General features: G+C 43.1%; 1 protein-coding gene across 6 annotated transcripts in view; it reads right to left on the reverse strand.

Moving 5' to 3' along the window:
• LOC144932325 (oxysterol-binding protein-related protein 6-like) overlaps window positions 1–27,425 on the reverse strand; it is a 63,155-nt gene that overhangs the window by 12,412 nt on the left and 23,318 nt on the right. For 2 of the 6 annotated variants that reach the window (XM_078856267.1, XM_078856306.1), the window contains exons 2-11: window positions 20,385–20,970; window positions 18,432–18,557; window positions 18,006–18,059; window positions 15,011–15,124; window positions 8,322–8,450; window positions 6,012–6,111; window positions 3,449–3,552; window positions 1,506–1,598; window positions 778–952; window positions 176–306 (exon numbers count right to left, since the gene is read on the reverse strand). In XM_078856267.1, the coding sequence (XP_078712393.1) occupies window positions 176–306; window positions 778–952; window positions 1,506–1,598; window positions 3,449–3,552; window positions 6,012–6,111; window positions 8,322–8,450; window positions 15,011–15,124; window positions 18,006–18,059; window positions 18,432–18,557; window positions 20,385–20,480 (1,122 nt within the window). In that variant the 5' untranslated portion in view covers window positions 20,481–20,970. Of the gene's footprint in view, window positions 1–175; window positions 307–777; window positions 953–1,505; window positions 1,599–3,448; window positions 3,553–6,011; window positions 6,112–8,321; window positions 8,451–15,010; window positions 15,125–18,005; window positions 18,060–18,431; window positions 18,558–20,384; window positions 20,971–26,256; window positions 27,032–27,425 lie in introns of those variants that run through there. The other 4 variants (XM_078856275.1, XM_078856288.1, XM_078856282.1 and 1 more) reach the window with 4 other exon arrangements.

Raw genomic sequence — 27,425 nt, forward strand, 5'->3', positions numbered from 1 at the left:
CAGGTAAGAGAGCCACAAACCTTGGGGCTCTCGCTTTGCAATGGATAACCCAAACTCTCACATTGCACTGTAAAGAGAGTTGTGAGTGTGTCAGAAAGCGTAAGTTAAGCACTGGAAAGCGAGTTGTGAACGAGGGGTGTGAATGTGCAAGAGGTCGTTCTGTGGAGTCCGTTACCTGCGAGAGAGACTTGCGCAGAGTCATCAAGTGTACAGCGGCGCCTGCTCCCAGTGACTCCTGCTCGAGCTTCTTCCCCTTCTCCCGCTCGGAGCTGAGTGCCATGTGCACTGCGCACAGACTCGTGTGCACTGCACGGGGATGGAAGAGAAAAAACAAACCCGACAAATCTGTGACTGCACACTTAGCTAGAGATAGTGAGCACGACAATGGTTGATCCAAAGATCCACTGCTCCACCATGGGTGGAAGCTATTATGACCCCACCATCTGAAATTCTCCCCATAGGCAACTCCACCAGGTCCTCTCCTCTCTGCTTTAAAGTCTGTGTTCAACACCTTCCTCTTCATCCGTTCTTTCAGATCCATAAATTGGGCCATTTCCTTCCTTCCCTTGCTCAGTCCTCCCTCCCATTCCCTCCTTTGTATTTCCAAGGTCTGAGACGTTTGTTACGTTATGAGCACATTATAAATATAAGCGGTTGTTATTTTTGCTTAAACATGCCATTGCATGCAGTAATTTTCAAATACATGAGGCAGGAGCACCTTGATAAGCCAGCAACATCTAAAACGTTTGCATGGCCGTGTGGAAGAATCTTACGCACCTCGCTGTGCCAGGGAGTAAAAGTCCTGGCAAAGCCTCCCATGCTCGGGTGAAATGTTGAGTCCATCTGACAGGCTGGTGGAGTAGTTGGCTAGGACCGCATCTGAACCCGCAGATGCCAGGTTTGGGTTGGAGGCATGGGATCGCAGCGGAGATGTGGGCATGCTGTTGGGAACCTGGAAGCGAGAAAGCCAAAGGATACTTCTCAGTGTTCATGGACGTCGAAATAAATGCTCCTGCACCCGAAGATTAATACTGTACAATTTGATGAGGAGCATCACGCAGACGAGGCTACTGCGTCAGAAGGGGAGCGAAGACCTCACACATATCATTACTTGTATACAATGAGATAACATGATACGGTTTGGATTACATATTGAATGTAGGATGAAATGAAGGGAAATAATCTCTTCGGCATGCATGTGAATATCCAAATCGATAAAAACAGCCAATGTTAAGCACTGTTGTCAAATATAGATACCATTTACCAGTGAAACATGCGCATACCTGACAATCCAAAGCTGTGCAATTTTTATACCGAAGGTGTTCGACTGTAATGTTGGGTTTTCATGTGAAATTGACATCTCACTTATGCGTGTGCTTCACAGCAACAGGTCAGTGCGTCGGTATTAACACAAAAGGGTACCACGCGTTATTCCAGAAACACCATGGACACCAAAGCTTAGCACCGCGCGTGAGCAGGGATTCAGCAAAGCGGCTCGGCGATACCTGCAGCAGCGGTTTGTTATCTTTGAGGGAGGACTTGGCTCTCCACCGCCGGCTCACACGCTTCTCTTTCTTGCCGTTCTCGAGGCATGCCGCCTACAGCAAGCGTATTAGTGCGTTAGTGCCCCGCCACCAAGTGCACATGCCAACATCAACTCGCTAAGCCTCTTCGCACCTTGCAAGAGCATGCTTGCAAAAGTACCGCAAATTATTTGGCTGACTTATGGTAAGGGCGGTTCAATGTCCATTTAGTCACAGTTGGATTCTAATTTAGATGCCGCTCACATAATTGCACTATACAGACCAGACATGCTGCAGCTGAGTCTTGTAAGAATCATGGGCCGTGTGTCAGTATCAGCCAACCAAGTGCCATGTTCTAAATTGAGCTTAAGACGTGGGTCTTAAGGAACCAGACTGAATTTTTATTGGTTGACTTTTAGTCACGATTTACAACTGGGCCAGCGTAAACCAAACTGAAGATAAACGCGATTTATAATACTTGCATCAATCTTGCAATTGCTAAGAGGCTTAAAAGCACACACAAACACACCAACATGCTGTGTTATGGAAACCCACAACTGTTGTTCACTGAAGTAAATTATAAAACATCACAAGTGCACCATACTGTGTTGCTTACAGTTTGTAATCCAGCTCTATCAGATCAATATTTTTTACAGATACAGGCTGTGTAGGCTGGGGAAAAATGGGGTCATCTGAGGCTTGGAAGCAGCTGATAACACTGAACCTTCTCCTTATAATAGGTCTAAGTGTTCAATAAATAATCCTTATCGTCCCCCTAGATACATAATGCAGAACTGCATTCAATAAGGATGCACATATGACATTTATTTTGTATGTAAATGCAATAAAAATACAATGTGAAAGGTCATGTACAGAAAGTATATGCTTCAGGAAAGTGCGGATAAAAAACGACCCCAGTCTTGGTATTTTCAGTTCATGTGCAGCAGCGAGATATGCATGATAGCAGGACTGGACCATGAGGAATGGTGACATCATGAGGAGGCTTTCAACAAGCAGATATACAATGGCCGATGACGATGGTGGTGATGATTGGTATTCATCAAGATTTTAACGTGAGAAATTTTATTTCAGTAATTTGGGGCTTTCAATAGACTCTTTAAAATAAAATAAAAACTCTCATTCAAGATCTATGGCTTTTTGTCCTGTTACTGAAACAGCCAGAATAACCACACAGAAATGGTTAAGTACGGTCTTTGACTTTATCCATGCCTGACATGTGGTGTGCTGTTGGCGTTGACCTTTAGAAAAAGGTCACAGTATCCTCATGCAGCAGGTAAATGCATCAACTGTATTCTCAGCTAAAAAGTCATTTGGCATTTTCAATAATCGCTTTTTGGTCAAATATAATATAAACCCACATGATACTCGCACTGTACATGAATAATTGACTTATGCCAATTTTTCTGTGTGAGATACATGGAAAATACTTTGAAAGTTCACTCATGCCCATTTACAGAAGTGCACAGGAAATATCATGCGTTTTGCGTTGTGGGGGTCCAACAGGATGTGCACGTCAGTATGGCCCAAACTTGCTTGCCTCATCCGTGGCAGATGCACACACAGTGAGTCACACAGTGCCTCTGCATGCCTGCACCTGCACACTGAGTACAGAAGTCAGTCTGTGCCAACTTGCATTGTGCGCACGTATGAACACACATTACACGCCTTCACTGTTAAATCCAAAAACTTGTAAAGCAGAGTCAGGAAAACACTTCCTTCAGTTGCCAAAATAATGTCTGTGCACAACACAACACACCGTAAGGATCAGCACAAGGTCACTGCATAATTCACTGTGCAGTGCAGCACAATCTCTTAAGAGGGTTCTTGGGTGATTGACAGATATTCATGACATCACTCCTGCAGTGTTTTGTTTGCTGAGCATGTGTTCCTCCTGCCAGGGGTACCTGGATGTCGCTGAAGGAGGTGGCCGACTGTGACTTGTGTAGACTCTCGAGGCCGTGCAGCATTTGCTCCATGTCGCCGAGCCCACTTTGGCAATGCAAGAGGTCTGCGGGGGGGGGGGGGGAGAAAAAACACAGAAAGAGATCAATTGTGCAACACGCCACGTACAAAAGCATCGTGTTCATGAAAAATAGATTGTAGGATAGGGATGAATGAAAAGACGATGCTTTTATTCGGTAAATTCAAACTAGAGGAATTCATGCCGTATCGTATATGATGCATACATTGTTTATTTTCAGTGTTCCATTAATGAGCTCCATGTAAACATGCGGTCATTGCACACTTATGGGTACTGTAGCTGAGTATTGTATTATACAATTCGAAGCCTGGTTTATGCATGGTTCATTCCTTCGATGAGAGCTTTTTAATGTTTTCATATTCAAGGCCACTGAGGATGAATCCCATGCATGTATTCGTTGCGTTCTGCTACATGTGTGGCAGAGCTCCCTAAGCAGGCATGTATGAGGTTAATTCAAACACGGATGCTGAGTTAAATGCTCTTCATCTACAAATTAATACCACCAACGGAATACGTTGTGGGGGGTAGCCTGAAGGTCGAAGTCAATTTCACACCCTGACTTAAAGTTTTCGTGACTGCAGGAAAGATTTTCAAAATCATGAGCAAACACAAGATCCAGGTTCGATTCAACCCAGTTACATAAAATTCGTGATCTGATCCCATTTGTGAAGGATGTGATCCCTGACATGCAATACCCCGGTGTCTACAAACTAAGCTGTGTCTGCGGCAGCAGTTACATTGGGGAAACTAAGTGACATGTCTTGGACCGTGTTCGTGAACATAAGGCAGATCTGAAACACGGTAGGACCAATACCTCAGCCGTGGTTGATCATTGTTTTAACGCTGTGGGCACACATGAAATAGATTTTTCCCAAGACGAAGGTAGTCTGCAAACCCACTGGCTATCAACAGAGATTCGTTCATGAAGCCATCCAGATATATAAGCAGACAATTTCAACCGAGAAGAAGGGTACAAACTGAGCAATCATTCGAACGACGTTATTAACCAGTTTAAGTCATAACTGGCTGTGATGTTTCCATCCTACCTGCCGATGTTAGCAGTTATTTCCGACTCTCTGAGTTACATACACGCTAAATGTCTCACTAACACAGCAACCGTTGCTCCCTGTCCTCGAGTTGGCGGTGTCCCTCGTTTTTTAACGAGCTGGATGTCTCACTAGCACAGCCACCGTTGCGGTGGCTCGCTTACATTGACATGCTAATCTCCCACAATACAATGGCCACCTGGCCACCTCCACAGCTGCGTCGTCGTGGAGATATATCAGCTCTCTGATCTTACATTTACATGCAAATTCCATCTCTAGCACCGCCCACTTACACTTGGGCTAAACCCATTTCAAGCCTATATAACATCCTGCTTCAGAAGCTCTCCCGCTATATTTTTTCACCTGATGACGATTGCTTGTGTTGCGATCGAAACGTCGTGATATTTTATTACTTTTCTATCTACGTGGCTTTACCGAAAGAGCCAAAGAATATCAATTCCGCACCATTCAAAAAAGGATTAATTTGGCACATCTGTAAGAATTACATCGCTCCCACAAATATATACTTCTGATGTCAGCCCAGCAAAGGCATGTGACCTTAAGATTGCTGGTAACATGATACATGATTAACTTTTAACATGCCACAATGTGAGAATAGGTTTTCCCCTTTTTTCTGGCAACAAAATAGGTGTTAAGATACTCTTTGGTTCTTTCGGTAAAGCCACGTAGATAGGAAAATAACTAATAGATCACGACGTTTCGATCGCAACACAAACAATCGTCTTCAGGTGAAACAATACAGGCAGGCGGACTGCTGAGGCAGGAAGAAATGTAACGAGAGAGCTACTGCAACTAAAGGTTATATACGTTTGTGGTGGGTACAACCCAAGGGTAAGTGGGCGGGGCTAGGGATGGAATTTCCAAGTAAATGTAAGATGCAGAGCTAGCATACCTCGGCTAATCCGAGGGGGGGAGGGAGGGGAGGGGGAGGGGCTGCCATAACGGGCGAGAGGGTGTGGGTGAAATTTACAGAGGGAACAAGGTGATAGAGAGAAAAAAGAAACAAAAGATCAAAACATAGCAAACTTAGAAATGTAATGCAACTCAGAGAGTCGGCCAACACAAAAGTTAACACTTTCCTGGTTGATCAATGTCCTTCCAAAGACTGCAAAATTTTGCTTCCATTCTCTCGGTTAAGTCATGTATTGTGGTTAATGCAGACATAATTCATTGTAAAAGGTTTCAGTTTGGTGTTTTAACATCTTAATACCTGTTTTGTTGCCATAAAAAAGGGGAAAACCGATTATCATATTTTGGTACTGCTAAAGGAGGTCCCATGATGCCACAATCCATTGAGCCCAATTATTTTTCGATTTTTTTTGGCCATGGAAAATGCTGTACATGAAGCAGCAGACTGTACTGCGAGCCTAAACTCAACTCAAATGGGGCACGAAGTGCAGGGAGGGTAATGATTTGTACCTCGGTCACATTTCTCCATGTCCTGGGAGTCGTGGTACCACCCAGCAAGGCGTGATTGGGGCCCCAGGGAGGCTTGTCGATGCAGGCTGCTCTGCCGACGCTATCACCACAACCACACACACACATACGCGCACCTATAAAGCGGACGTTTGAATAGATTGTTTTAAATTACATGTGTAAATGCCGCAGACAAATGCATTATAAACCCTGAAAAGTATCTCATGCTCTTCAAGCACTGCGTCACATTATGTTAGGTGTTTTCATTATTATTACAACGGCACAGAACCACAGAAAGGTTTAATATGGGCAAAACAATGTCACAGCAGTCACTAAATACAAACAGAAAGATGACTTTGAGCCAACATATTTCGTTGTCAATATTGGGCTGGAAATATTCGTAACAAACAAAACATAAATATACCCTGTATAACCTGAACAGACATTTGGGGGAAGTGCTGTTAGCGAGCACCTAAAAAGGTTGGCACGGCACACAAAGGGGTGGGTGGCCAGAACCACGCCTGGCCACCTTTGGCTCCCTAGTGGCAATGTTTATACACCACACCATTACTCATTTGGGGCTGAGTCGACAGTTCAAGTATTAGCCACTGTTATTGGTCGTGAGCAGGTATCGAACTAATGTGGCTGGCTTTGGAGTGCAGCGAGCTAAACCATTGCGCCACTGCCGCCCTATATTATATTCATAATACACAGACAATGAGGAATAAGCTTGTACCACGCCTCCCCCTTGATCCTGCTCTCTCTGAAGTCCACCGACTATTGCTGCTGCATGCAGCGCAACAGTGATGCCCAAAATGTCATTACTCTTTGGTTCTTCCGGTAAAGTCACATAGAAAGAAATTTAATAAAATAGTAATAGAATACGACGTTTGGATTGCAACAAGCAACCATCATCAGGTACATATGAATGAGAAAACAAACATAGTAAACTTCGAAATATAATGCAATACAACACAGAGAGTCGGCCAACAAAACAGTCAACACCCCACCTGGTTGATTACATTCTTCCAAAGATTGCTAAATTTGAGAGAGAGACAACACATAGACACGGAGACACACCTGATGATGGTTACTTATGTTGCAATCGAAACGTCGTATTACATTATTATTCTATTAAATTTATTTTTATGTGACTTTACCAAAAGAACCAAATAATAATTCCTGCAGTCATGTTTAGGAGATTTTAAAACTCACTCACACAGCTTATATTTAAAATATTACGGGTGCATCGCAGGTGTGTGAGGGATAGTGGCGACTGGGGAGCCCTTCATCCAACAATAGATTGATCATGGTTAATGATGCTGTGTGTGAACCTTCAAGAGGTTAATGTGTATAAATCATAATTTGGAATGTATTCCCATACACCTATGATTTAAATGAAAAATAAACACAAACCTTGATGAAACATTACAAGTGTCAGTTAGAAGAGACACTAAGGCACTTTAAACATTAAATATTATCACTGTTTGCAGAACCAGCAGCATTAAGTAGTTCACTGCAAATAGTTTACATTGCTCTATGCAACCCGAAGCAGCTTAACTTGTTTACGGGAATGTCCAAAGGAAGTGGTTATTTTGCAATGTGTGCAATCTCTATATACATTAAGGATATGATCTCACATTGTCAACCGCACAGCTTCCTTGGCTGCAAAAGTGAAACTGATAGTAAACTTGCAAGCTCTACCTCGTAAAATAGCATATATACTTTCAAATATTTTGCCAACTCAAGTCGGGGAAAATTGCTTAATAACGAAATGCATTAAGACTTGTTACGGCTCGTGAAAGGTGGCAGCAGCTTGGGGAGGGCCTTACATCCAGCAATGACTTTACCATGGTTTATGATGATGAGACAGGTTAAGCAGTTGTATTTTATCCTGTTATAGTGTATGGCTTTTGTAGGATGCATGTGCTGTATTTCTATAAGTATCTCTTTGACTATCATTAAATATTTCATTTAATTTAACATAAAAAAATAAAAGTCACATTTGGGTGTAACATTTTTGGCACATTGGAGTAGTTAAGCCACAAGGCTAAATAGCCCTAAACCATCACATCGAAACGTGGGGCTACACCCAAACCCGGAATGTGAAGATTTCCAGCCCAGGTGATGCGACCACAATTCACATGTAGCAGTGGAAAATCAAAAAGTCTAACACATGCGCAACCAACATGTTCGACACACCAGAATGCACCTGTATGCAGGTGAGCGTGGTGTGAATGAAGCACATTATATATAGCAGGCACACGGTTAATGAGAATAATGTGACATGCTGACATGTGCAAGTGTGCTTGCCTGTCCAGCCACGGCACATACAGGGGTGTCTCCATCAACCGAAGGGGCCTTGGAGATGCTGAACTGCCGGTGCTGCCGGTGGTGGCGCAGACTCGACACCCATTGCTCAAAGTGCTCCTTGGACTTTGTCTGGAAGCAGACACCGACAAATGGTACATACCTACTATAATCACCCAGGAATGTCTGTCCTTAATGCTCGTGACGTCACTCCACATCGACCAGCCCCCCTAATTAATATTCATGAGCAGGTGACGTCGTCCAAATGGACACCCCCCCCACCCCTCCTCATTAATAATCATGCGCAAGTGACGTCACTCCACATCAAACAGCCCCCTCATTCATAATAATGAGCAGATGACGTCCTCCAAATGGACACCCCCCCATTATTACCTACTATGAGCCAAGAATATCTGTGTGTATCGCTCGTGACGTCACTCCACGTCGACCAGCCCCCCTCATTAATAATCATGAACAGGTTACGTCCTCCACATGGACCCCCCCCCCCCCTCATTAATAATCATGAGCAGGTAACGTCATAGGGATCCGAGAGGCCTACGTCGGGGCCTACGTCGAGGCCCACGTGGGGGCCTACATAGAAGCCTACGTCGGGGCCTACGTCAAGGCCTACGTCGAGGCCTACTTCGTGGCCTACGTCGGGGCCTAAGTCGAGGCTACTTCGAGGCCTACGTCGGGGCCCACGTGGGGGCCTACGTGGGGGCCTACGTCGGGGCCTACGTCGAGGCCTACGTGGAGGCCTACATAGAGGCCTACGTCGGGGCCCACGTGGGGGCCTACATAGAGGCCTACGTCGGGGCCTACGTCGAGGCCTACGTGGAGGCCTACATAGAGGCCTACGTCGGGGCCCACGTGGAGGCCTACATAGAGGCCTACGTCGGGGCCCACGTCGAGGCCCACGTGGGGGCCTACATAGAGGCCTACGTCGGGGCCTACGTCGAGGCCTACGTCGAGGCCTACTTCGTGGCCTACGTCGGGGCCTAAGTCGAGGCTACTTCGAGGCCTACGTCGGGGCCCACGTGGGGGCCTACGTGGGGGCCTACGTCGGGGCCTACGTCGAGGCCTACGTGGAGGCCTACATAGAGGCCTACGTCGGGGCCCACGTGGGGGCCTACATAGAGGCCTACGTCGGGGCCTACGTCGAGGCCTACGTGGAGGCCTACATAGAGGCCTACGTCGGGGCCCACGTGGAGGCCTACATAGAGGCCTACGTCGGGGCCCACGTCGAGGCCCACGTGGGGGCCTACATAGAGGCCTACGTCGGGGCCTACGTCGAGGCCTACGTCGAGGCCTACTTCGTGGCCTACGTCGGGGCCTAAGTCGAGGCTACTTCGAGGCCTACGTCGGGGCCCACGTGGGGGCCTACGTGGGGGCCTACGTCGGGGCCTACGTCGAGGCCTACGTGGAGGCCTACATAGAGGCCTACGTCGGGGCCCACGTGGGGGCCTACATAGAGGCCTACGTCGGGGCCTACGTCGAGGCCTACGTGGAGGCCTACATAGAGGCCTACGTCGGGGCCCACGTGGAGGCCTACATAGAGGCCTACGTCGGGGCCCACGTCGAGGCCCACGTGGGGGCCTACATAGAGGCCTACGTCGGGGCCTACGTCGAGGCCCACGTGGAGGCCTACATAGAGGCCTACGTGGAGGCCTACATAGAGGCCTACGTCGGGGCCCACGTCAAGGCCCACGTGGGGGCCTACATAGAAGCCTACGTCGGGGCCTACGTCGAGGCCTACTTCGAGGCCTACGTCGGGGCCTACGTCGAGGCCTACTTCGAGGCCTACGTCGGGGCCCACGTGGGGGCCTACGTGGGGGCCTACGTCGAGGCCTACGTGGAGGGTGCTCGTCAATGGAAGCAGAACAATGAAGCTGATGGGCCAAACATCTCGCCTCTCCACGTCCACATCACGCAACTATTCGGCCTCGGCGCCTCCAGGCCGCACGCCCCCTGCTGCTCTGCTGTAGTACACACAGCTGCGGCTGCTTCGTGTATGACTCCTGCAACTGCAGTTGGGTCGGCTGCAGCTGCTACAACAGCTACAACAACAACAATAGCAGCTGCAACAACAACAGCAGCTGCAACAACAACAGCAGCTGCAACAACAACAGCAGCTGCAACAACAACAGCAGCTGCAACAACAACAGCAGCTGCAACAACAACAGCAGCTGCAACAACAACAGCAGCTGCAACAACAACAGCAGCTGCAACAACAACAGCAGCAAGATGGCGGCGGCGTGTGCGGCCGTGTGTGCGTTGTGCTGCATGGGTGTGGGCTGTGCGTGAGAGTGGGTGAGGGTGAGCTGCGTGTGAGTGAGCTGTGTGTGTGTTTAAATTTAGTGTTTTAAAGATGTCAATTCACCTGCTGTGTATCTTACTACTGTCCCTCCCGGCCATATCTAGTGCCACACTCAACTCTACAAACGGCTACCCGCGTTACTTCGCGTCAATACTTATTGCTAAATTTGCCACTACACCTGCTAATGAAACAACTTATAGACACTTCTACACTCCATCATTGTATCCTTTTAAACCCTATCTTTGTCCCATTACTTCACCAGCACTCCTTCCAAACTTCATTCTGCTCTTAAAAATAACACCATCTGCGAGCTGCTGCTATTCGTCCAAGGTTCGTCGCTCTTCATCCTTTCACAGAAAATACCTGTGCAAACTATTAATTCTACTTTTCTTATTTCTGGGTGGTATTGAGCTTCATCCTGGCCCAAATGTAAAGAACTCATATAATTCTGTAGATTTTTCTGGCAGAAAAGGTGTTGGTGTTCTACATGTCAACATCAGAGGGCTTTTGATTAAATTAAGTCAACTAAAACTAGAAGTAGCAAATCTTGACCCGGACATATTTTGCCTAACAGAAACATTTCTCACTCCTGCCGTCAATGACTTGCAGATTACGATTGACAACTACAACCTTTTTCGGCTTGACCGAGGATCTAAAGGAGGTGGAATTGCCATCTATGTTCGTAATACTATTGCATGTTCACCAGCTCACTCCTTGTTTAAAAAATGTTGCTTTGAAGGTCTGGCTCTCAGAATAACTCTCCCTAATAATCAACACATATTGGTAGTGTGCTGCTATAGACCGCCTAGTGGTAAGGATGTTGAAGCTGCATCTGCACTGAGAGAGCTTATTGGGGGCCTCCCTAAAGGTGAAATAGTTTTAGTGGGTGATCTAAATTGGAATTGGCTAAACCCGCCGGCCGTGGCCACAAATTTTGCAGATGAATTTAACCTGTTTCAATTAATAAATGTCCCCACAAGACCCAACCTAAAAAATCCGGGACAGTCATCTCTGCTTGACGTCCTATTGACAAATGCCCCTCACAATTTCGCACTGACTGGTGTTCTAGGTAATAACCTTAGTGATCACTCCTTCATTTTTGGGGTGAGATCATCAGCCAGACACAAAGCCCCCCCTAAATTGGTTGAGAAGCACTCCATGAGACACTTCAGCATACAGGCATTTACTAATGATGTGCTTCACTCGGATATTGACAAGGTCTGTGATATTCCAAACCTGACTACGGCTTGGGAGACCTTCAGGTACACGTTTCTACAAATTCTTAACAAACATGCTCCGTTGGTTAAATTTAAAACTAAAGGCAATCGTCCACCATGGTTTGATCCTTTGATTACAAAACTCATGAAAACTAGAGACAAGGCTTGGGCATGTGCTCAGAAAAGTAATTTGGTTAATGACTGGCTAGAATACAGGATTTTAAGGAATAGATGCGTCAAAAAAATACGGCATGCAAAAAATGACTACTTCTCTTCTACTCTCCTTGAATCTCATGGAAATGCCAGGATTTTCTGGAAAACAATCAAATGTATCGAAAAGGCATCCAAAACAGATCATCTGCCCGTTCAGCTTAACCGAAATGGGGAATATTTTTCAGATCCCCAAAAAATAGTTGACAATTTTAACCTTCATTTTTCTGAAGCTGGTACCCTATTTGATAATCTATTGGGAGTCACCCCTGCTCATGCAAATTCCTACACCCCTATCCAAACATTAAGCGAATTTAGTTTTCAGCCAATCCACGAAAGTAATGTTCTGAAACAACTGTCCTTCCTCAAAGGGTCCTCCTCTACCGGAGCAGATAGTATTCCCGTCTTTGCTCTACTAAGTGTTGGTCACCTAATATACAAACCTATAGCCCATATTTTCAACTTGTCCATCAAAGAAGCATCAGTTCCTCTAGAATGGAAACATTCCTATGTTCGTCCACTTCACAAAGGGGGCCCTAAAGATGATCCAAATAACTACCGACCTATCTCAATTTTGTCCCCGTTGATGAAAATTTTTGAAAAATTATTGAACTACCAAATTATCAGTTTCCTGTCCGCCAACAATCTATTACATCTAAAACAATCTGGGTTCCGAAAAAAATACAGCACCACATCTGCTGCATTAGACTCTATGAATCACATTTACAGTAGCCTTGATAATAAGCAGTACTGCGCCTGTCTTTTTCTTGACTTGTCCAAAGCTTTTGATACAGTAGACCACAACATCCTGCTTAGTAAAATAAGTTGCCTCGGTTTTTCCGAAAACACAGTAAAATGGTTAAAAAATTACCTCTTTTCTCGCACCCAAACTGTATTCACAGATGGTTGGAGGTCAAACAGTGTTAAGATAACAAAAGGGGTTCCACAGGGTTCCATTCTCGGCCCCCTCTTGTTCTCTCTTTATGTAAATGACTTGGGCACTGAACTGGATTATTCCAGGGTAAATCTTTTTGCAGATGACACGGTACTAATTACTGCTGGCCGCTCTCCGGATGACGTGATTGCTAAGCTCCAGAGTGATTTCAACAAACTACAACATCAGCTAGTTGCTCTTAAACTAGTCCTAAATCCTGCCAAAACCAAGGTGCTATGCTTCTCACCAGGACTAAAGCGGGAAGTTATTTTCCCCAAATTACATTCCTTAAATAATGATCAAATAGAGCAAGTTAAGATCTATAAGTATCTTGGGATCATCCTGGATTCAAAACTGAATTTTGAAGATCACATTGATTATATTGGGAAAAAGACAAAAATTAAAATTGGTTTTCTATATCGACACAAGCACTGCTTCCCCCCTATGTTCCGTTTGGAATTGATTAAAGCTACCATACTGCCTCTACTTGATTACTGTGACATTGTTTATAAATCAGCCCCAAGTACTGTACTGAAGAAGCTTGACTCAATGTATCACTCGGCCTTAAGATTTGCATTGAACTGCCCATATAGGACTCACCACTGTGACCTCTACATTGGGTCAAACTTAACATCTCTGAATGTTCGACGGCTTGTGCACCAGATCTTATTTATTCATGATGTACTTGCAAAAGAATCTGCAGATTACCTGCTGGATCTCATCTCTGTTTCAAAGAACAAATTTGACCTAAGGTCTACACTCATTTACCAGCTTAATATTCCCTATTGCCGTACATATACTGGAGGAAGGGCCTTTGCTATTGATGCCCCCAGGGTCTGGAATGCTGTTGCCAATAAATTGAAACTTGAGTCACTACCTATGAGATCTTCACTCAAAACTGCTCTAGAGGAGTTGTACACCCCTAGCTGCCAGTGCTATTCAGTGACCTAAAATAAAATGTTTCGCTCCGGATGATCGCTACAAAGTATGACCTGTGTTTTGATTTAGTGTGCTGATCTTAAAGGTGGAGTGACTCATGCAGCCAGCTATGGCTGCAGGGTTTTGGTAGTACATGTTGTTTATGCCATTTATTGTCAAAATTCTGTCACAGTTCCTATGATTGCTTTTTCATTGCTTTCATGGCTTTATTTTGGTGATTTCGAAAAGTGTATTGGTTTAGCCATGTTTGTTTGTTGTAGTACAGAGTTAGACTGATGGCCTTAATCTAAGCTGTCGTGTGGTTGTTGTTGTTGTTGTTTGACTTGCATCCCACTGGGATTTTTGCACACAGCGTTGGTGTACGGTGTTTTTTCTGCAATATTTTGCTGTCTTTTCTTGGATTTTCTGTTTGCACTTAGTCACATATTCACTTTAAGATGTTTTTTGTTCATGTTTTTGTTTTTTGTTTGTTGCGGTTGCACCCGATTCAAGAGCTGAATGGCTCACAGGGCTATACCTAATAAATGAACTTGAACTTGAACTTGAACAGCTCCCCTCATTAATAATCATTAACAGCTCACGTCCTCCAAATGTACACACCCCCCCCCCCCCCCAATTCATAATAATTAGTGGCTGACGTCACTCCACATTTGGGGCCGAGGTGCCTCATCCCCCCCTCCTCGGCAGCAACCTACAACCATCACTACAAAGGCAGAACCCTCACGTCACGCAATATCTCCGTAACGATATTGAGACATCAAAGTAAAAAGGACGTCATGATGAACAAGGGATTATAACCTTGAAATGAAATAGGTCTGTGTCACCACGCCCTTACAAATTGCACACACATTAATGCAATGATTATTACGTCGTGGTCTGCTTTTCGCTTGCATGTTTAAGATTTACTGCAATACACCTGTTCTTGGACGGGCAAAAGGCTAGTTCATTAATAATAGCTGAAAGACATCTAATTGTGTACTTTCATAGATTTGAAATGTATATAATTTCAAGAATAGGCTTGATGATAGCTGGCACTACCGATATGTGGGATTTCCCTGAAGGTTACTGCACATACCTTGAGGTGGTAAATGCTCTCCTCATTATCCAAATCAATGCAGCCGGCCTTTCGCTTGATGGACATGACAGACAGACCAAGGTCCATGGAGCCACGCAGCCTGCCCCGCTGTACCTACACGAACACAGAGACGCAGCCGCACCTTCAGAGTTTACTAATGCGCAAATTAACCACTAATGGGACAGACTCCTCAGTGCTGCCTGTGAATTGTGTTAGAATAAAAGTAGTAGACTATGGCAGGTTATCGTCACACAAGTGTGTAATTCATCATTTGAGGAAAAGCAATGGTAGACCACAAAGAGATCATGCATAAGATGTCCAGTAGCAGAGCTATGGGGTGGGCCTGTAAAGACAGAAAATCAAGTAGGTTATCACCTATCAGCAGAGCCGGCCCAGCCACTAAGCGATCCTTGCAATTGCAAAGGGCCCCGTGGCCAGCAGAGGGCCCCCTAGAGTCACTGCTAGCTAGTGGGTGAAAACAATCATACATCAAAGGGGCCTCCAACCAAATTTTGCTTAGGGCCCCCAAAGGTCTAGGGCCGGTTCTGCCTATCAGTATAGACTTAAGTGCATTTCCATAATCCAGGTACTCCAGTTTAATTTCACATAAAATATACTCAATAAGGAATTTACCAAGTATTCCAACTAGGAGCCTTCTGAAAAAGAGTCTTGAGACTCATGGGCATTCTTTGATATGGTAAAGGTGCAGCTCTTGAATTCTTGCTTAATTGAATGTTGGCAGGTTCTCAACTCGAGGAAGCCCCTCTATATATTCTGGGTAAATAAAAAGTAATTGGATAAAAAATGTAATGTGTTGTGGAGAATACTGAGATAGCTTGTGTGTGGCAGTCGTGAATATGATGGTATTATTGGACAATTCAATAATAATTTATATCAAGGTACAATTTTCTCCCAAATGTCGCATTTGTGAGGGAAATCATCAGAAGTTGGGCAGGCAGATAGGGTCAAAGTGACGCATCTTGCTTCCACTTCCTGCGTGCGCATTGTGCCCTATGCTACATTAGAAATAGTGTATTTATCCACAAGAGGTTTTTAGGGTTAGATCGCATAAATATATAAATGTGTTGTTAAAACCCGCCACCACCCGACACAGCCAACTAGTAAGGGTTGTCACGTAAACAGAACATGCCAATTTGTCACTAGTACAGTAAACCGGTGTGTTGGAGAGCCAAGCCATAACATTCACAGTCTGAGTACGACGTTTCGCCAGTAATTACAACTAGCGTCATTAAATACAGTGTATTTCATTTGACTGCGCGGAAAGGAACACGTGCATAACCAGAAGTTTGTTTATCATTGTGTGGAAATTTTTCATTTTACAGTTAAGACAAAAATAATTTTCTCAAGCATATGTCCAAAAAAACCTCCAAATTATATGACAATACTCTGGTGTTATATGTGAGACGGTATAATACATTAGATGCAAATGTTAATGTGTGATGCGCATGATAGCTAGACAACATAATCCTCACTATCCTGCCTTACAAAATTGTGTGAAAATGCTTGAGAGCACCGAATCAGCACGCATTTTCGCTTGAGCGTAAACACAACTTCAGTGAATATTAACCAAATCAGTGAGGCAATTACTCAAAAAACCCATTACCTTCAAGTCTTTGTGTATTACATTGTAAACATTTTAAGTTTAGTAATTCTGAATCAGAAACACTGATACATGTGGCTTCCTTTGTATGCATCTGGGGAATTATTTTTGTTTTAATGTTTGACATAGAGGTAGTTCATAAACTTGAATGCATGCTTTAGGTGCAAGGTGTAGGTACAGCCCTCCAATTTATTGCTAATGCCACTGTTGGCAGAAGGGCCTCCTTCATGCTGGCCAGATGTCTTGGATGAAATGTAAATACCCACTTTATCCTACTACAGGTGAAATGCCGATTGACTAACTGTGGCATACCCATTTATACTGCTGGATGGAGAGGCGGTGGGAATTTAAGAAATTTGCCCATTTTTAAACAACCGCACCAGATCGAATCAATCCGGCAATCTTTGGATTGCAATCCAGTATGCTAACCATTACACGACAAAAGCACTCTTTGAATTGTTAGAATAGCTAAAAGTATTGAAGGGTAGGTGGTGTTGAGGGAAAACGTAATGCTAATGAAGCCCAAATGAGAATGGTAACATATATCAAAGGGACACATGAGGAAGCAATGAGTATATGTGTGGCATGTAAGTGGAACGAGGGTGTCATCACCTTGCAAGACTAATTGTGAGGTATAACCATAAAATATGAATTACGAGCATATTAGAATAACCAATTAGTGTATGTCAACATTTGCAATCACACATTGTGTTGTTCTGTATTGGGGTAATTCTTTCATGCTATTACCAATGACCAAAATACATGCAATTATTAATTGCAACATGTGTACATATCATTGCTTTACATGGTTTAATTCCCTATGGGGCTGAATTGTATTTAATTAGATGTGCTAAATGGTTTAGGTGTGATATTTAATAACATGGATTCCTCACATATAGTAACATATTTAAGTCGACTTTATGGTATTAACAGGTAAAATAGACATATGGCATAGGATATTCTGTCCAATATTATTATTTCAATATCAGGGTTTCATAAACTATAAAAAAAAATGGGTTGTATTTATTCACAGTGTTAAGGTATGTCATTACTTTGATATACGTACTGTATATATATTGAATATGGACGTCAACCAAATACATAATCTTAGCTCTAGATTGAAATTCATTTCATTAGAACTGCTTTTGTGTTTAGTTTGTTCTCCTTCCCCCACACGGAAGAAGTTAAACATAAGTATAACATACACGTACAGTATGCAGTATACAATTTTCATCGGAATGTCGCTTTTACTGTCCGTGTGACAGTAAAGGCGGTTTGTGGATGAACAGGCTGCTTGTTGGCTATAAGATGAGCGCCATGATAACACACAATAATATACTCGACACTTCACATTTCACTCTGGTTGCTACTTACATCTATGGGTGTCTTTGCGTACTTCAGGATCCCGTTATCCAAAGTGAAGAAACGCTGAGAAACAAAAACATATCAACAAGACATGATGTTGGCTTGCCTCATACCATGCGTGATTCATTAAGACTTGCCGATCCAAACCAACATTTGTGCCCTACTTACTGTTTTAAATGGTCTTTCACATTGGCTTGATATGACCATGACATGATCATTCTCAAAGGGGGAATGTGGAACATGTGCACTGCACATTTGTTCTTGCCCAGTTATCTGGCTTTACGACGGTCCAGATATGAAATCGAGCAGTCAATGTAATGTACGTCTAGTTATTTACAAATACAAAACAGAAATGCGCCTTTCTCTCGTGAGTGGATGATTAGAGCAGACAAGTACTGAAGCAAACCATTACAATTTTAGTGTCTCCCAAAGTACCTGGTGCCAGCCCTTCAGGGGCCATTTGCGTTTCTTATGTAGGCAACCTTCCTTCCGAACCGGTGGTGTCAAACTGCCCTGGCACTCATTCATTCCATCCACAACTTCCCAAACTTCTCCATCGTCCTGGAAAATCAAAGACATAAAAACACATACATATAAAACACAACCACAAACATTTCTAAGTAAGACTGTCGTGGCAACTGATGTTAATGAGCACTTATCAAGGTCAGTGTGGCACACAAGAGGATAATTTGGCCAGTTACTTAGTATAGGCTGAATCTACCTAGAGGGAGCTCATATCGAGTTCATATATACACTTGTCTTGTGTTGTAGGAACTGAATACCGGTTCCTGGAATGATAGAATAATGCACACACATCTATACATCACAATAATAGTTATGCCAATAATAGGTATATGTACCGAAATGCATGGATATTTTCCAGGAATGGAAATCTATAATAAATGCATGGGAATCCTTGAACAATTACTAGCATCTCAAACATTACAATCAGTGCTATTTTTCTATGTCTAATATTCATTCACTTTTGGCAAGTAACACTGCTTTGAATTGTCAAAGGCTAATCAATACAATTGAGTGCCCTGAATTGTAATGCTTATTATTTCATAATCGAGCCTGCAATCTTTTTTTAGAGTTCAACATTAACAGTGCAAAGTTTATGTACGTATGTATGTTCAGCTTCTTTTGTACCGTACGTAGCCAACCATGCTAATTTGAGGTATTGATAACCATTGCAGTTCATCTTCTACTTTATCAAATGAAAATTGTAAATTTATTTATATTTTCAGAATCCTCGTTTAAATAATGATCATCATTATCAGCTATGACCAATTCACTGCTGGAAAATGACCTGCCAAAGCCGTTGGCATCTGTCACGGTCCTGCGAGGGAACGATTCACCAAGCACCTGCACACAAGTTTATTTTCTAGTTTTAATAGTTAGTGTAATGAGGCACAGCCAAAAAAAACATCTCACTTTGCTAATGGTGAAGAATGATGATGTGATCTTCAGTCTCAGACTGATAGCTGATTTACCAAGAAAAAGTGCCTACTTATTTCAAAACCTTTTAGCTGTCAATCACCTATCTGGGTGCAGGATTGTGCTTAAGATAAAATGAGAGAGTGGGGGGTGTGCACTGCTTGGCTTGCTGGACATGAATAATTCCCTTTGTCTTTTGTCATTCTTCAGTGCCATGCGAGGTTGCGAGCATTATGTATCTACAATTCAGTCACGCATAGAACACCCGTGTTTATAATAACACCAAAAAAGGAGGCGAAGACCTATATGCAGTTGAGTATAATGACAGGAAAGGAATTTGAGCTGGAATCCTGTCCTTTTCAATAAAAAGGCGCTGTTAATGTTTCTTTGATCCTAATCAAACTGTGAACATTTTTTTGTAAAGGTGCAATGTCAGAGCAAAGGGAGAAGCAATGGATTGAAGCATACTTAATAGAGCAGTTATGCTGCTGGACAATAATTGTTTTGGCCATCAAGTACATTGAGGTTTGTGTCAGAAAATATGCTCTATAAAATAAACTCGTAATTATGTTAATCATTATTGACAGAGCATGATAATGATGCTTTTTCAGGAGGGTCATGCATTGGGATACATTGGCGAATTCCTTCATGAACGTTTTAAATGTGGAAACAATCAAGTACCAAGTAAAAAAGATATGTGCATGTGAGGAGAAAGCACTACAAACTCAAATTCTGGAACGGAACAATTGCCCTCCACCCCTACCGTCATCAGTGGGAACGGGTGGAGGGAACAGGGTTATGGGAGTTGGGGGCCCTATAAAATATTCCATTAGAAATGAATCCCTGGTGCTCATGATGATGGTAACGATGAGGGCGAGTAAAATTCCATCACAGCAAATAACGCCTGTTGGAACAGAATAAGACGTGGCGTGTGTATGTGGTGCTTCCCACCTGCTGTCTGTCTCTCTGCGAGGAGCTGCTCTTGCCTTGCGCTGGGGGCTGCGACCCAGCTGACCCTCGGCTTTCACTGCTTGCACTTTTACTCATGTCCAAGGAGCAGTCTTCTTTTCTATCTCGAAATCACGATGACGACTTTAGTCCCAAAGAAGGTCCTGCCCTTCCGTGAAACTGGCCCTTTGAGCACAACCTTGAGCTTTTGTTTGTTGGCTTCACAGGCCGATGGAGAACATGTTAAATGATGATGTCACCGCTCGCAGTGTATTAGGCCAGATCCCCTCTCTCTTAAGAATTAAATGCGCTCCAGTCTTGCTTCATGCGAGATCACTTTGTCATGGGGGATGGTCTCTTAATGCAAATGTCAAACCCAAGGGAGGAATAAAAGAACATTGCCCTGCTCTTCCAGCATATATTTATTGATGAGTGGTTTTGACCATGTAAATCACCCTTTCTGTTGGCTCTTCCGTGAGTGGGTTCTGCCAGATGTTCTCTTAGTTTGCTACCGAGGTCACAGATGTGTAAATTTCCTTCAGAAATAACCTCTCTGTGTGGTTGAATAGCGTGCACGGCACCACGGTTCCTGAAAGAAAATGCAATCAAGTGAATGCCTCTAAAAAGTCATCAGGATGAAATGTATTTTTAATTTCCTAAGCCCTGAGTAATGTGGCACTCACCATCACACGGTAACTAATAATCATATCCTGCTTTTCCTATCAAACAACGCAAGCATTTTAATTGTGCCTTTTCATGTTGGTTTATACCGAGAGACTGCACACCGCTTTCTAAATGCAACGTGATAGAAACCTGCTTATGAAAAACAACAGGATAGTAACTCTGCGTGGAGCCACACACTGCAGTCAACGATATCTTGTAAAGCTCCGACGAGTTCCTTCACATCAACACAAGCCTAATGAATGTTTCAATCACGTATCGTGCTTTGGCAATAACTCCTGCAGAGACTCTACCAGGAATGAGGTGAATGCAAAATGCAGCAGCATTCTGACATGAGAAATGTGCTGTCCTATCAATCACGATGTGGGGGCAGGGTTGAAAGTAGTTATTGGAACTGTACAAAGCACACATGCAGTAATGGAACTACTCAACACACTATCCGCAGCAGCAAACAACATCATCAAACACAGGCATCTGTGCAAAATTATCTGAGCTGCCCTGAGAACACTGTCCTCTGCTTATTAAATTACATTCAAACTCGAATAAACCCCATCTACCTTAAGTGCCAGTTCGTATTAGGAATTGTACTACTGTATAGACTTACTTCACGTTAATCTGCGTTACGTCCTCACACTCTCTGCAGAATTTGCTTTTAAGGTATTGTGTCCTCATTCAGCTCTCAGCTTTGCAAACAAAGAGCCAATTTTAGGCCCTGTCCTATTATTAATTGTGCCTTTTACAAGTCACTTGAAATACAGAATGTATTCATTTTACTCCGAAGCTTTAAATTACACAGTTGAAGGTTAGATCATTAAAATGGGACTATTACTGCAAATAGAGTATGGTAATAGGAAATTAGCCTGACTGTTTAAAAATATCACCCACGATTAAGAGGGGGTTTGGTAGCGTAACATAAATCAAATTCCATAATCGTGTTGAGATTTTTCTGCAGTGGTTATTCATGTTCGTAAGGTTAACTCTGAAGCTCGCTGTGACATGGTGTGTCAAAATTTGCTAGGCCAAGTAGCATGCTCGGGTGTAAACTGGCCCGTGCACTTTGGGTGTGGTCTGTATTCTGTGGGAGCCTCATGGACCCAAATGAAAATGCTTGTGCGAAATTACCCACTGCATTTTTTCCCATACAAATCACTCTGCGTTCCCTTGGTCATGATCACGTAACATAAATTCCAGCCATTCTCAATCTACAAATGGATGAAGGCTTCCCCACACCTTGTTGGTCATGGGTGTTTTTACTACCATACTGCAACTCTGTTCGTTAGTGCAGGTTAGTAAAGGGGTGAGAGGGGAGTTTCAAATTGTATTTATTCAACCAAATAAGAACTCAAGATATTAGGATGAGTCTTATATGCAAGAGTGGCCTTGGGCATTAATCTGCCAGTAGGGGGCGATGATTGCTATGTATAATCCCCACTGAGTAATTTCCAGGTAATTTTAGAATGTGGAAAATTTAGACCCTAACGCCAGCACACAATGGCTTACTATTGCGAATGACGTGGTTACCTTAAATATCCACTGCAAATCATACGACGCATATTGTTTTGGTCATTACAGTCAGTAATTATCAAAGCGGCCACTGGATTCAAATCGTTAACCTCTGCAATGCGTGGCAAATACTCAACCGCTGTGCCATGTCACAATACAGAAGACAGGCAACAGACAGGAATGGTTCGAATATCAATCGTCACTGATGCTAGCAATGGCTATAAATTTAACTTGGGTTGTCAGGTTCATAAGACAGCACACCAATCATTGTACCGCCGCTCACCCCCACCAACTAAATTAATAAACCTTGCAACACATTTGTATATTTTTTCAGTCTGTGCAGTTAAATTGTTTTAAATTGACCATTAAAGAGCTGCCTTAGTCTACAATACACGTATTTAATGGCTGAATTAGACACTGGTATTGCTTACCTCACATACTCCTATAATGTAGATCTTCCAGTCACCATGCCTCACATCAAGCCAAACAAGACTGATAAATCCTCCTCCCCGTGCCTCATTAAATATCTCTACATTTATTACAGGAAAAGGTATATGTGCAGCCCTGCAATTACTTGCACATGCCATTACTAATGGCAGGGCCTCCAGAGGAATCCTTAGAGCCCCTCCAGAGGGCATTTGGCCTACTCTTCCACACTGGTCAGACATCTGTACCCCACTAAATGTGACATTCTAGATTTGAAGCTTTCGTGACTGCAAGGATTCATACTCTGTTTTTTTCGATAAATGCACGTAGGTAAAACAATTAATAAAATAAAATAAATGAAAACTAAATTAAATCACGACGTTTCGGAGGCAACACAAGCCTCCCTCATCAGGTGTAAAAAGGCACAGCAAAATAACTGTATAGTTATTTAACTGTGCAGTTATTTTGCTGTGCCTTTAGCTGTTTTCATTTATTATATTTTATTAATTATTTTACCTACAATTAATGAAAAATCAGAGATTATAAATGTGACATGCCAATCAGCAAAATATGGTGTACCCATTTATACTCTTGGGTGGATACAGGCAGGCGGATTTAAACAAAACTTGACCATAATTTCCACTGTCACACCAGGAGATCAAACTGGTGACCTTTGGATTGCAAGTCCAGTGTGATAACCATTACACCAATGATTTGATTATCATAAACAGTCTCTATAAAAGATTAACTTGAGCACAAAATAACGTCATGCTGCATCAACTGATTTGCATGCCCAAAACATATGGCAAGTTGTGACATCTGCGCTCATCAAGCAACTGAACTTCCATTATTGAACAAATAAATCTAAACATTAATATGTATGTATTCTTTGTGAATTGGGTTAACATAGCCACCTCCGCGCCCTTATGGAGGCCGCTCTCCGATCTTACATGAACATGCTGATCTCTCACATTAACATCATTAGCCCCGCCCACTTCGTTTATGACCCTTGGGCGACACCCATTTTAAACCTTTAAAACAGTCTGCCTCAGCAGCTGTCCCCCTCTTTTTTCTTCCTGATGACGAATGCTTGTGTTGCGATCGAAACGTTGTAGTGACTTTACCGAAAGATCCAAAGAATATGAATTCCTACAGTCCTGAAAGTTTTAAGTCAATAATTAATACGTGTGATATACCTAAGCAATTCAAAGGCACTCTTAGATGACAGGTGCCAAAACCTGATGCAGTTTTCTTACAGTCTACAAAGTTAATATTTTATAATACGCCACAATCAAAACATCTGCTCAAATATGCAGCATTTTATTATTGAGACTACTGAAATATTTTAACACCTACCAAATATCAAACAGAGTTGCACCTCATGCACTAAATTATACAGTTTAATATATATATACCCAAGGCTGAAATTACATTAAATTTGAGGCGTTGACAGCGACATTAATTTATTATAAAAGAGTCAATGACGAATGGGAGGTGCTCCTGACAGCACGATATTGCAGCTCAGCTCACACAATTAGAATTCATAGACCCTAGGCCATAATGTTTAATCTTTGGTCGAAATATCGGTGCCATAAAACATTCTGCCCATTGTGATATTTTAGTTACCCAATTCTTTTCATTCGGGAGAGTGGTGGTGCAATGTTTAGCACACTGCAGTCTGAACCCAGGTAACCGGAGTTGTATTCTTGGCGACAACTAACATCAGTGGCGAGCGATTTGTGAATTGGGTCAGGGCCTTCACCAACCTGCTCTGAATAGCATCGTTACGTAAGGGGAGGCCTTCATCCAGCAGTGGATTGACAAAGGGCTGTAGATGTATTACGTTATTTGTATTGCAGATAATTACATTGCAAGGGTTACACATCACACCAAAAATCAGTCTGCCACTATGTCTACTGATAACATGCTGCTAAAATACCATTGTGAATGTTTTTCATCTATCACTTTTAGAATATACAATTCCAGAGAAAAGGAATGTATGTTGATGTATTGAGGCTCGCTATACATTTCGATCACTTTATTCTCCTACACACGCATGCAGCACTTAAGTTCTTAAACTCCAAAGGCAATCAGAAAATCATCGTGCAATTGAGTTCTCTAAAAGGCGCACTGACCATTACATTTTAAACTAAAAGCACAAAACATCACAATATTGCACTTATTACCACAGCACCAAAACAAATATGTTCAATCAGTTAATATATTAATCTATTTTAAATCCATGTTACAATGCATGTTTAGTAAGATACCTGAATGATTGGTGGTTTACAGGGAATACATTAAAACCTGTAACCAGAACAAGGGTATCCTCACTCCTCATCATAACAGGTAAAGTACGACAAAGCCATCATCACTCAGGACACCTTGAAGGCCATCTAATCTTGTACAATTTGCTTGGAAGGATTTATGGAGTTGAGCACGTCGGTAAGCTACTATGTACGCAGGAATAACGTAGCCTCTTTTCATGGCGATAGAAAAATGTGCACCAAAGTCTATCAAGGAATGCGTATCAAAATCTTCCACTAAAATTACATCAAAACACAACAATTCAATTCGACAATGAGCTAGAAATCCAGCACTAAATTGTGTCATAATCGCTGGATTTGTCTCATTATGAACAATGCGTTGTCATGTTAACTAATCTTTGTGTAAAAACTGCATATACAGTACAACCAAAAGCCACATTCTAGAAATATTAAGCAAATTATTTGCTGATACTGCATTGGTAGTAGTGCACAAGCACATACAAACACTGAACACATTCGCCAATAACGCTGCCTTCAAAGGAAAAATATAAAACACCAAAGGACAAAAAAATGACATCACACATTAAAATTGTTTCATCCAAGTTCGATAATAGTATCCCAAATATGTATATGCAACACACGAGTCATTAGACAAATGCACAGGAATGCAATGTATCCGAGTTACACAGCAAGCATTACTTGAATATTTAATGTTAGCAGGTATTTTTTGTCTTTGAGACTAAATCACTGAGAATGTGCCTGCTGCCGCAATCTATATGTATACACTGTATGTGTATACATATAGATTGTACCGTATAATAAATGATATGTGAAATACAGCAAAGGAAATTGCTTACAAAATTAACCTTTACCGATTACCCCCCTTTCTGCGTAACTTAAATTCCAAATCAGAATTATTAAATGCAATGTAACTTATTACATTCGAACACCACAGTAATACATTCACAGTAAACACAACAAAAACATCCTGTACTTGCCTCTCAGTGTTTGTAAAGAGCAACCCGCCTTCCTTAACGCCTTTGGAGCTCAAAATATGCGCCCGATGCTGTCAACGCTTACAAAAAAAAGTAGCAATGCCAAAACTCGACCCCGACCCCTCTCGTCCAATGGGAAGGCGGCTCACACCACCACCACCCCCACCCCACAACGTTGCCGTGTGCGATGATTGGGGGAGGGGGTCAGGGGTCAGCTAGACCACCACACAACAAGCACCGTGCGTGCGTGGCCGGTGGGGCACTGCCTGCCGGCAAGCTGGAGACAGAGAGAGACAGAGAGAGCACGCGGGGCGACGGCAAGCAGTGGGCGGTCACTGGCGAGAGCCCTTGACACGCAAGGAGCTCATGATGACGGGGGGGCTGTGGCCGGGTTCCTCCTCCCAACCTGCCTCGCCCCGTCTGCCTTAGGCAAGACGGCCTAACGAGGGTGGGGGGGGGGAGCGGCAGCAGGAGGAAGAAGACGACTAAGTATGAGGGAAATGGCACTGTACCTTGTTAGCCAGCCATCAAAGCCGGGCTTTTGAAGGCTACCGACATGAATCATAGGACCCCCCCCCACCCACAACATCAACACGTGGCCGTTTGTGGGGGATGTGGTGGTGGGTTCTCTCTTAAAGCGATTCTGTGTTGGCCTTATCAAGGTTACAAATGAATGGTTTGTGAATGCTAATTTGAGCGTATGTTGCCCGCCCCAGGTACTGGTTAAACTTGTTGCATGAATGCGAAAGGCGGGACGAATGAAGGAACATTGCCCGCGTAATGTACTATACAACGTAAATGCCCCTTTTATTTTGTTCCGTGAGGCAGAATGCAGCATTGTGTTTTTTTGACCATGGTTTTGTGAGGAAAAAAAACCGACTACACCATCTCAGTATTGTACTATAAATCCAGATCCATGAAATTAAGTCTTAGGTAGCAGAGGCCAAAAATTACGTATTACGGTTCCAAAGGCCAAATCGATAACATTTAGTGATACAACATTTAGTGATGCAGAGTGATGCAGGGTTGTTCAGCTGACATTGACGCAGAGTTACAATTAGTTGTATGGTTCAGATGAGTAAAACAATCACCAGTACAGCACATGCTTGAGAATATATCGAAAGCACGTACAATTACACTTACACCTGAATCGTGTCGGCTATGGGGATTGT

The sequence above is a fragment of the Lampetra fluviatilis genome, chromosome 1, assembly GCF_964198595.1.
Source record: "Lampetra fluviatilis chromosome 1, kcLamFluv1.1, whole genome shotgun sequence".
Lineage (NCBI taxonomy): Eukaryota > Metazoa > Chordata > Hyperoartia > Petromyzontiformes > Petromyzontidae > Lampetra > Lampetra fluviatilis.